Source organism: Pundamilia nyererei, unplaced genomic scaffold (genome assembly GCF_000239375.1).
Source record: "Pundamilia nyererei isolate P.nyererei 1_Seehausen unplaced genomic scaffold, PunNye1.0 scaffold00114, whole genome shotgun sequence".
In the NCBI taxonomy this organism is placed as follows: domain Eukaryota; kingdom Metazoa; phylum Chordata; class Actinopteri; order Cichliformes; family Cichlidae; genus Pundamilia; species Pundamilia nyererei.
Genome location: NW_005187515.1, coordinates 1,719,057 through 1,730,835, shown reverse-complemented (window position 1 = coordinate 1,730,835; position 11,779 = coordinate 1,719,057). Strand labels below are relative to the sequence as shown.

At 41.0% G+C, this 11,779-nt stretch overlaps 2 protein-coding genes across 2 annotated transcripts; one reads left to right on the top strand and one right to left on the bottom strand.

Moving 5' to 3' along the window:
- Nucleotides 1-463: 463 nt before the first annotated feature.
- On the bottom strand, nt 464-5,080 carry tada2b (transcriptional adaptor 2B). The gene is made up of 2 exons (XM_005741857.1): nt 4,549-5,080; nt 464-2,958 (listed from the first exon to the last, which is right to left on the bottom strand). Exons 1-2 carry the CDS (start codon nt 4,816-4,818, stop codon nt 1,747-1,749), a joined length of 1,482 nt encoding a protein of 493 aa, XP_005741914.1. The 5' UTR covers nt 4,819-5,080; the 3' UTR covers nt 464-1,746.
- Nucleotides 5,081-5,086: 6 nt separating this feature from the next.
- On the top strand, nt 5,087-9,701 carry cfap184 (cilia and flagella associated protein 184). Its single transcript, XM_005741856.1, has 3 exons — nt 5,087-5,775; nt 8,662-9,009; nt 9,099-9,701. The coding sequence occupies exons 1-3, from the start codon at nt 5,167-5,169 to the stop codon at nt 9,411-9,413; spliced, it is 1,272 nt and encodes a 423-aa protein (XP_005741913.1). The 5' UTR covers nt 5,087-5,166; the 3' UTR covers nt 9,414-9,701.
- Nucleotides 9,702-11,779: the final 2,078 nt, after the last annotated feature.

Sequence of the window (11,779 nt, the reverse complement as noted above, 5' to 3'; positions counted from 1 at the left end):
TCTACTTTTAGCCAATGGAAAAAGTGAAGTGAAAGCATATCGATAGGCTGCACATCAGCTTTGTTGGGCAGCTGTAAATGTGGTCAGCTATAAGACTATTGAACCTTAAACCTTAAGGTGCAACGTTGTGATGATGTATTAGCTCTGTGTACTCACTCGGTAAACAGCAGTCTTGTACTTTTAAAGTCCTATCATCTGTAGTACAGCACGTGGACTGTAAAATATTTAAAGTTTTAAAGCTGAACCCACACTTTCCTCAGGACAAACTAAAAGGAATACAACAGTTATTGGTGGGTTGCTGACGCAGTCAATCAAATCGCTCCACTTACCTTTTCTACAACGTAGAAGGTTGAAAGAAAATATTCTTTTTAAATATAGAAAATACTTCACGCTGAGATTTTAGGGGCTTTAAAACAAATGTAAGCCATACATAATTTTAACTTAAATTTGTTTAAAAAAAATATTTAAACAGGATCTTTTTAAATTAGCTATCAAACAAAAATACATTCTGAGTTGGACTTTTTACAGGTTAAAAATAAGCCTGGCAGTGCCCTCTGGTGGACAGAGTGTGACTGGCGTTGACTATGATCTCTTCTTTGGCATTTCTTGTCATTTTTTTCAAACCTGCGGTGACACTGCTGATATTAGCCTTAGTGGATTTTTAAGGGTCATGTTTAGGAATAAGAAAAGATTCCAATATTGATATACTGGTCAATATTTGTTTAATATAAATATACACATATAAATTCTTTATGTTAGTTACTTTAAAAAGGGACGATAACGGGTGTCGTTTTTTGTTTTGCTTCGCTTTAATTATCCAGCAATGTATTTCTCAAACTAGTTTCTACTCTGCTACATGTACTGGGAGTATTGTATGGAATGGATGTTGGAGCACACTCTCCTGCAAAAACTCTAAATTAAATTTCTGCATCGGTATTTGGTAAAAAAAAATTTTGGGGGAAGATATACAGCAATTAGCCACCTGCAGCAGGTCAAGCTCTAGCTAATCTAAGTAAGCAGTGATAGGCTAGCAATGACATCCACTGAAAGGTATGGGTAGGAATGAAGTCGAAGGGACCTGTGGAAACTCATCTTTTTGTATTCATTATTGTACTCGGCATTTGGTGCAAACTGCAAACTCTGATAGGCCGATAATGACTGTAAACTTCAGCGAGCCCGCTCTAATATTAGGCTATCTAATTAAGTTTGCGCTAAAACCAGCCAGGTTATGGGCAAACCCTGGTTTTTGGAGCTTTTTTTCTTTGTGTTTCTTTCCCCAATCACCTTATTTTGCAGCCACCAATGGGATAAGAGTTTATCATCAAATCCAATTTTGTTATTTACTTTTCTTTTCAGCATGAAGGTTATTTGCCCTGTCGCCGGTTGCATTCATTACATTATTTCTACCTTCAGTGTACCTGCTGTAACAACACCAAAAACAGCTCTGTAATACCTGCAAGTGTTAACACTGCAGTTATTATTTTGTCAAAACATTTAGAATAGAAAGTACTGTAACCCACACAGCTGTATTAATCCCCTGTTCCTTTCCAAATGCAAAAATATAGGCAGTTTTGTTCCTTGCCCTTATATGAAAATATTTTTTTCTCCAGTTGGGCATCTTATTTCTTTTCAACATACATATTTACAAGGTCACTCCTGAAAAAAAATGGTGAAAACCAGTAGTTTTTCCTGCCTTCCAGCGCTTATAGCTTATCTGTTTATAATTTCCTGAGCAACGATGGACTGCTAAGAGGTGTCTCGGGATATCCAGCCACTTTCTGTGAGGAAGGTGAGAATGCGCTTCTTAAGAACCTTATCCAGGTAGCTGGGCATTCGGCTCTTGGCGGGAATGCCCTGCCTTTTCTGCAGGTGATCTTTGATGATGATGGTTTTGACAGTCAGGTAGCGTGCCGGGCTGAGGTTGAGAGAGTTGCACAGCACCTTCTCCCTGTCTGACAGCAGCTCGAAGCCTGTCAGATTCTCAATGGCAGCAAACTCACCATCTTTGCCCTCTTCTTTGATCCCACCTCCAACCCCTAGTCCTCCAGCAACGCCTCCTCCTCCTCCAGCTCCACCCCCGAGCCCCATCCCTGAACCAAGCCCTCCTCCTCCCGAGCTGCCCCGCTTTGAGGTGACCACACTTTTGTTCTCCTTGCGTTTCTCCCGTTTGTGGCGTGCTGCTTCGTATTCCGCTGACTCCTCCAGGCGTGTGATGCCGTTTCGGCGGTAGCGCTGCAGCTCGCGCACCTTGGCCCTCAGCACTCGCTCTTTATGCATGTTCTCAAAGAACTCTTCAAACTCCCGATGGGCCATGAACTGGCAAAGCGCTCGCAGCCTCACCCGCTGCTCCTTCTCTTCCTTGGTGATTTTTCTTTTAGGTGTACTTGGGAGAGGACCTGCTCCCGATGCCGTCATGGATCCTGATCCGACTGCACCACCACCAGCCCCTGTCCCACTCACGCCAGCTGCACTTCCTACGACTCCCAACATCCCTGTTTTGTCCTTTTCCTTGTCTTTCTTATCTCGGCCCAAAAATGAAGGCACCAGGTTGTAGTCACGAGCGATGTTCTTACGCCGCTGGCGTTCTCTGAGCTTACGCACATACATGTCCACATGGGCGCGCTTCATTTCAATTTCCACGTCCTCATCATCGTAGTTGACACACAGTCCGCTGATGAGCTTCTCCGCGTCCTGGTCATACTCAATCTCATAGTCATCACGTAGTGGCATGTAGCCCAGCTGCTGTTGCTCCACCAAGCTGATATCCAGCGGAGGGAGCGGAGTGGTCAGGCTGGGCGACAGGGGCCCTCCGCTCGGGCAGGTGTGATCGGTCACCCGGTTTGGAATACTGTCAGGGATACAGGCCTTCCCCAGGTTTCCATGGATGTACATGGTGACATAATGTTCCATGACTTCCTGAGGAGTCCGGGATGCTCCAACATGATCAGCCATGTCCTCCTGAAAGGTCACAAAAAGGAAGTTGTTACTAAGAGGACACCTACACCATTGTATTTTTCTATGTTATACTAGAAGATGAAAAAGTGATGCTCAAACAATCTGTTTAGCTGTTCAAGAGAAAATGGTTTAGAATTCTCATCATTGATATTTAAATATTCATATTTTCTGCTTTTCAATTTTGGGTTGTTTTTAAAATTAAACAAGTAAACTGTAGACATCACCATGAAATATTTGAAAATGTACATTTTCTGATGCATTATAGGGGTGCATAATTTTATTTAAAAACTTCCAAGTAAGTCAAACTTAATATAATTTATTTTACACAGACAAATATTCTAATATGCTACACATAAGCCATATGCACTTTGTAACTGACTGTAAATGGGGTTTGGAGGTGAAGTGTAACTGGTCCACATATACTTAAGAGGAGTCTGTACATTAACAGATGTCTGTGCATTTTTTTCTGATTTTATACTTGAGTAAATTAAACATCACTTGGTGGTGGTTGGTTTGTACAACAAGATAACTCTGCATATCTGTAACATTTCCAGCAAACCTTTCGTGACACTATTCCACTCTTAAATGTTAGCCTTGGTTTTTGGGCTTCAACCCTCTCCTGACCTTGAGATGGATAAGTTGATAACAAAATAGATTGATACGCTTTTGCATTATGAAAAATGAGATTTGATTACAGTTACATTACTTTGCTTTTTGTGTTTACACAGAACTATTCTTTCTTTTCCCTTTCCTTGTCTTCTGACTTTGTTTCAGGGGGCGCTAAAGCAGATCTTCCGCCTCCATCTCACCCTCTCCCTATAGTCACACCAACCCTCTGCATACCCTCCATCCCTACATCTCTGTGGTCTTTCTTGTGCTGTTTTCTTTTTTTGTGCTCTTTTTTGTTAATTGTCTTATAGAAAATAGAGTTTTGAATGCATCTCTAAGCTAAAGTAGGCACTAAAAAGCACTGTGCCTCAATGATTCGTGGGATATTATGGAAAAAATTTTAACATTTGTGTATATTCCATTAGTCTGATATCAAAACAGTTGGTCTTTGGTACACATTTAATTCAGAGGTTGATACACTTTACATGTTTCTTTAATATGCTGCATTGTAACACAAGTTTCAGGTTAGGTTTCAGTTAATAAGGAGTTAATTACTACTTACTACATAACAATATAGTTTTTCCTTACTTATTTGCTTCCTGTTTTGCCCCTTGTTGTTTTGTGACTCGGAGCAATACAATTATTGAATGATAATTACGATTATTTTTCCTTTTTATGCGAGGTGTTGTTGACATTCCACGTTTCTTAAAGTAAATTTTAACACTATTCTCAAATCTATTTTATTCAGGCTTTTCTTCTGTTTATAACGTCTCGAAAATAATGTACAACGATAACAACGAAAATAAGAAGAAAAAAATCATTGTTATCTCAAAGGTCATTAGCGTTATTCTTATATTACCGCTACAAGCCTACTGCTCTTCTTTGTTTTTTCTTTTCTTTTCTAAGCACTAGACACAACGAAACTCCTATGAGTTTGTATAGAAAGCTCTAAAGGTCAGAAAAATAACTTAGAAAGTGATGTACCCAGTTTCCAAATCCATACTGCTCGATAGCATCGAGTAGCGACTGCTCTTCCCTGCTGGTCCACCCTCCTTCTGCCTCTGTACCCCAGAGAGAGAACCGACCGCCGTCGACCTGCTGGTAGCCGTGCCATCTCCGGTGATTACCGATTTCAGCGCCCGCTGAGAAGCACTCTGGGCACAGCTCGATATCAGGGCACTCGGTGCAGCGAAGCCGCAGGTTTGTAACATCTGCAAGGCAGTTAACGCAGTACTTCTTCCCCAAGTCGGCCATCTTGCCTGGCGTCTGCTTCTTGTTGTTGGAGGCAAACCTTCGCGCCTGCGTACAGCGAGCCTCGCAGCGCCAGCTACTCACATCCTGCTTATAAATATTAATGAGAATGGGTCAGGGCTCCTGTGATTGGCTCTTCTGCTTAGTTTCCAGGACAACCGAAACAAAACGAACAGTTTCATTGACCACAGAACTGCACGAGCCTTACCTCTGTATACAAAGTAAATATTATTAAAAATGGACAAAGAGGCGGGAGAGGGAGAAAATAAGGTAAGAATTCATAGTGACAGAGACACAGAGGAGAATTTTATTTCTGTTAGTGAGGATAAAAATGAAGCTGTCTCAGCTGAAATGCCCACATCAGACCCTGAAGAAAAGCACTGTGACAGCGGGAAAGTCACAGAAGAGTTCTCTGCTGAAGAGGCCGCCACTTTTGAACCAGAAGCCAAAAGTGAAGATGAGCTCTGCACTGAGTTTGATGTGATGATTAAAGTCAAAGAACAGCCACTGTGCCACGAAGAAAGTGTGGTTTCTGAGATGAACAGCACTTACCACGATGACGCTCTGAAGCTACATCCTGAGACTCAGGAAACGGAGATCTCCAGCCCTCTACACCACGAAGATGAAGAGGCTGAAAAAGAGGGAGCCACATCTGCATGTGCACAAAAACTAAACATAAAGTACAAAGAATATAGACAGCTCCTCCAGGAGGTGTGCAAGGAGCGAGATAAGGCCAGGCATAACAGCAGCCAGCTGCAGATGAAACTGGCACAATACTTCAAGAAGGCTGGGGACAGTGTCCAGCTGGAGGGCGAGAAGCCTGTGTCAGAGCAGCTGCAGGAGTACGAGAGGTACATCAACACCCTGACTGACCTGAAGCAGCAGCTCCGTGCTGAATCAGAGGCAGCCCAGCGTCAGGCAGAGGACCTGAGGCTACAGTCCCAGGAGCAGCTGGGCAAGGTTGGTGTTGTTTTAAGGGATTGTGTTTTTTACATTAAAGCACAGTTTTACATCCCATATTCACATCTGCAGTAGCACAATAACAATTAAACTTCCAGTCTATTAAAGCTTCAGTCTCTCTCGGTATCTGGTAGGTCATAGATGATGTGATTTATTGTTGTTTGGTTTAACTCCAGAGTTCATAAAAACTGAAAGAAATCAGATGGATCTGATTTCATTAAAAATTCTGTCTCTGTTTTTTTATGCTTTCAGACAGAATCCTTTTTGACTACTATTCAACAGGTCAAGTGTCGTTTACTAATCAGTAGTTGTTTCACACTTCATTGTTCCCCACTCAATCTTTATCTGCATCCCACTTCTGTTACCAGTGTTGGGCCTGGAGGGGGCAAATACTGGCTATAATTTAGTGGAAATTTACTGAAAGTCCCAATCAGAACCTTTAGATACATCTGCATCTAAAGGACAAAGGTCACTCGTTCAAGGATGCTAATGTTTACATTTTGGTTCTAAAGAGGAGTGAAAGAAATCATCTGTGTCCAACTGTTATTAACGACCCTCTTTGAACAGAGGAGGTGGCTTACGACACCAACTGTCTACCCTCTATAATCCATTTTTGAGATACCTTCCCAAGCGCCACATGATAGTTTGAGCCAATATCTCCCAAAAATCCAATCCAAAACCAAAACCTCTGCAGATATCACACACACACGTTTTCACACCTTAGCTCATGTGGTGAGCCACATAATCAAGGGCTTAAATACTTCTGACTCTCCATCTTTGATCTTAGAACTCAAGAAGCTTATCGAATGAGAGCTGAATCATCTTCAACAAACTTAAAGAAGTCCAGTCGCTTTTTTGGTCGCAAGCACTTGACAGTTGGAAAGAAACACACTCCGCCCTAAAGCGGGTTTTATAACTTCTGCCTTCGTGACTCTACTGGTGTTGCTGTGGCATAACTTTTGTCATCGGACAGGACGCACAGGTTTGCCTGCTTGCCCTAAACTGACCATAACCTTGACTCCGAATCTTAACCCTTAAACAAGTCAGAATGATTGTAAAAAACTGAAACCTTTAACCTTTCATCAATCAGATGGTCTAAAAATTGCTAAGACTTTAATCACTCACTCCTGTTGCTTGTAAGTTGGATTTTCCAGAAAGCTGGATTCCACATTCTGTCTGTTCTGCAAAGACACATTTTCAACAGGCACATTTAGGTCCACTTTTAAAAACAACAACAATGTGATATAAAGTGTTTATGTGACTAAATACATTGTAGCTTTAAAAGAAAAAGAAAACAACTTTAGTTAACTGAAAAAAGCCACAGTTTCTGTCAGGAACTGGAGTTTCATTTTACACTTTAAATGTAAATCCTAAAAAAAATGCTGATGCTGATTGGCATGGAGGCATTATTTTACATGACTTTGAACCTACTTTAGGCTCCATCACTGACTCCATGACTTGTTTAACAGCTTCACACTTCTTTGTTTGGACACCAAACCCACAACACCTTTTTGGAAGAAACATGTTATGTAAATTATGATTCACAGTCTACACCATAAGGCCTCTTCTTACAGGCCAAACAGAACAATAGCTGCACTTATTACAGTCCCGAGAGATCAAAGTCAAGCTACAAGTAAAAAGAGAAATTCTGCGATACAGTAATGTCCAGTGTTCCTCAACTGACTGAAGAGTTATCAATAAAACATTTGTTTTCCATGAGATTAGATTTGCTACAACTTTACTGCCATTGTTGAGAGTAGATTGCAGAGAAAGCTGCACACAGTTACAGTGAGTCTTTCTGAAATCTTCAGTCATTCCTCAGCCTGTATTTAAAAAGGAGCCTAAATTACAACAACAGAGGATTAATTAAACCGATGATCTTTTGTCACCTGAAATTGATGCACTTAAGGTACAAGAAAGAAGAGACAAAAACATTTTCAGTTGCTCACAAATATGAGCACAGTTCTGCCCCCGTTCTTGCTGTTCACAGTAACACCCACTGCAATGTATCTGCAAGAGAGGCGGACAAATGAGGAAAAGAGAGCAGCTTTGATTCTGCACAGAGGCACAGTTATCTTTTCTTGAGACTGTTTTTAATGTAGCCTATACAGGCTCCGGTTCATTAGTGTTGTCCTTAATTTTAAATATGAATTCAACGTTAAAAGCACAAACAAAATAAAGTAGATTTTAAAATCACAGTTTTGATTTGGCAAAATTTTCCAGTTTCCAGTCATTGTGGATCAAAATTATTGAAAGACTTACAACCCTAATTAAGTTGATAACACTTACAATTGTGTTATTTTTGTAATTGTGTGTGTTGGAGAATTCTGTCCACAACAAAAATACAACTTTAGTGGAATGAGTACAGTGCTCTGTAAGGGCTAAGGTGATATATTTCAGTTCAGCAGTCCGATTAGCTGCATTTGAACCAAAAATCCATCTATTTGTGTTTGTTGGCTTCAATTTCACTTCAAACATGGGTGAACTAGACACACAGACGTTAGCACAGTACATGCATGAAACAGTAAATCATTTTTTATGTATTCATTTTCTTATCATTATTTTTGCATGTTTAGAAAAAGGGAAAAGTTTTTATATGATACCTCAGTCTCTGCAGGGAAAATTGGCACAAGTGAGCCACACATGCACACTTGCAGGGAAGCTGGATGGATGTGCAGTGCATACTGAACTGTGCAGACACAGTGGAAGCTGTGGAAGATGCACAAAGACCGTTTGTTAAATATAACATGAAACTAAGTAGAAATCTGCTGTCATTTAAAAAAAAAAAATACACTGAAAATACAGTGACTGTACATATAGCCCTGTTATTAAAATTATTTAGCAAACTGTTAATGCACTCAAAAACTGTCTCATCTTCATCCTCAGGTGGAAGATGAATGGCGAGCACTGATGGCACTGAAACAGGATACAGCTGTGAAGATGCTAAGCAGACGCCTGGGTAAAGAAGCAGCTCGGGCCAAAGTGGAGGCGTCTCTGCGAGCTGAACAGCTTCGGCAGGATGAGCTGATCAAACTGCGGCTGAAGCACATCAAGTTGAATATGAAGATTTGCAAGCTGGAGGCAGAGCTCCGCCGTAGGGAGGAACATGACAGGGACCCCATACAGATCCAGTTTGAGCAGCTGCAGGCTGAGAAGCTAGAGCAGAAAAAACAAGCTGAAAAGCAGCACGAGGGATCAGTAAAGCTGCAGAAGAAGATCAGCAGTAGCTTGGAGGTATGCTGACAAATCCATGGATACAGATTGCTTCTAATTTCTTTCATTATGAGCAATAGCAGTGATATTTGTTGTCTCTCTTGTATCAGTGCCTGTCACATATAAAGGAGAAGCTGCGCTGGTGCCAGATGGAGGTCAAGGTGAAGAGAGAGCAACTGACTGAGGTGGAGGCCGTGGTGGCTGGGAAGAGGGACCACCTAACCAGGGTCAAGCAAGAAAACAGTCGCCTGCACAGACAAAACCTGAGGTTGAAGGAGCAGCGTGGGCTGCTGGGCAACAGGGTCCTGCTGCAGGACTTTGAGGATACTGTGAATGCCTCTGACCAACTGGAGGAACAACTAGAACATCTGAAGTGCCGGCAAGCCGAGATCCTCTTCAGCTGTAGCGGGTGGAAGAGTCAATAATGACTAAAACTTTATCTCAGGTTTCAAAAAGCTATGAAAAAAATGAGAAAAGAACACATGTAGCTGACAAGGAGCTACCAGGAATGAGAACGAGCACTAGCCCTTAGAGTTTGTTTCAGTGTAGAGTCTCACTGTAAACTAAGCCTGTGTGCAGTAAAACTTGGAAAACCATAATCTGGATAAGAAGTCATGGACGGCATCCTCTCAAAAAAGATTATCATCTTAGATAAGGTGACTCAGACATGTTGAATGCAATCTTAAAAACATTGATAGAAATAAAGATACATTTTTGTGCAGTTTTTGTATTTTAATATGAAAATTTACTTTTTTTTTTACCAGAAGGTTTTAGTGTATTTGTCCTGTAGTAAAAAGAAAAATAATTTAATTTAATTTTACAAAGAAAACGTAGTAGCGGTTAATACTGTCACCTCACAACTAGAAGGTTGTATATTTATAGTTCATGGCTGGCTTCAGCTTCTATGTGGGAATAATTGGTGATTTTGAATTGCCTGTAGGTGAAGATGTGAGAGTGACTGGTTGTCTGTCTTCTCTGCCACATGTGGAACGGGCTCTGCTGAATCAACGTTTCATACTTCTTAAATGTTACCTTGACATCTTTGATAGACTTTCTAGCCAGAAAGTTTGTGTTCAGCAATATTTAATCCAATTATTTATGGATTAAAAAGACAAAAAGACTTAGAGAGCAATTGTATGAAATCCATAAATTATATATATATATATATATATATGCTATGTATATATGTATAAACCCAGAAGCTCTAAGGTATTTATAAATCAGTCTCTAACACTGCAAGTTTACACTTAATGTAAAAGAGCTAGCGTCACAGCACGAGAGTTACATGATGCTGATAGGACACTGAGGTGACTTTTTAACTTCAGGCACAGAACCTTCTTTGGTTCAGTCTTTTTTTTAAGACAGAATCATCCTAGTGAATGCACATCTCTATAGGGCAAACCTTAAAACTGTAACCTAACACAAAATACATTTCAGTGACGACCACATTTATTTAATTCCATATACATGTAAAAACCATCAGCACATATCTCCACCGTTTCTGCATACATTGAGAATCTGAAACATGGAAAACAGCACCAAGACCCAGTGCAGAAAAGAGTAGGCTTCACAGATAAGACAATGATTAAATCAGACACAGTATAAACCGAGGACCTGGAGTGGAAGTGGATTGCTAGGTGGCATGCAGGTGCACGGCAACTGTGGGCAGGCTAAAGCAGCTTAAATAACACACCCTATAGACAACTGCATAGAGACATCAGTTGTTGTGTGAATGGCAGCTTATAACAACCAATGTCTTTTAGTTTTGAAAAAGTGTATACACATCATACACATGCTGTAGTGTAGTGATGAATATATCATGGCTATCCTCCTGGCACTTAACAGCGTACACTATATTACAGGTACAGAGTAATATAGTACTGTGACTGTTTGTGCCGGGGCACCTCATCCTTGTGAAAGGTACAGAGACATTTAGAGAAAATGTGTTTTAGCTGTTCCAATACTCCTGACACATAAGCATCACTGAGTGTTTTCACTTAGGCAGCAGTTGTCCTTCTTTCTTGGATGGGCTGGAGTTTTCTTTAGGTGCCTTTCCAGCTTTGACACATGTCCAGCTGGGATAGCCTCCATTATCATTAATGGAGCTCCAGTGGAGAGCGTGCAGTCCTTCAAGTATCTCGGTGTCAACATCTCCTCAGACCTGACATGGTCTGCCCACATTCAGGTCCAGACCAAAAAGGCTAGGCAGTGCCTGTACAACCTACCACAACTGAGGAAGTTCAGGGTCTCTCCAGTGATCCTCAGGACTTTCTATACAGGTGCTGTGGAGAGATGTGAGAGATTTTGAAGGACCCGTCCCATCTGTTGCTGGGATGGGACGGGTCGCCCCGCCCCCCCCATTATCCTTAAGTGACTGAGACAGGACTCATTACCACATTCTCATATCATCCTGATCCCTCTGGCCTCGCTATAGCACATGACATTTTAACACCCTTCCCACACAATGTGCACAAGATGTAATTTTCCATATTGTTTTATTTTATTTTATTTCTATTTATATAATGTACATAACTCACCCACTTGCAACACATAATGTCCTCTTTGTATATACTCATTCACTGTATATAAAGTTCTGTCTTTCTCTTTTTTTCGTTGCACAGTCGAGGAGTGTATCAGGTCACATTTCACTGTGTGTTATACCTGTATAGCCATGCACGTGACAAATAAAGGATCTTGAATCACATTTACTCTGGGCCTTCTTGATGTGATGTTCTTCTGCTTCCCTGGCCACTGTGTCTGTAGGGATGGTGTTCACTCTATGTTGCAGCGT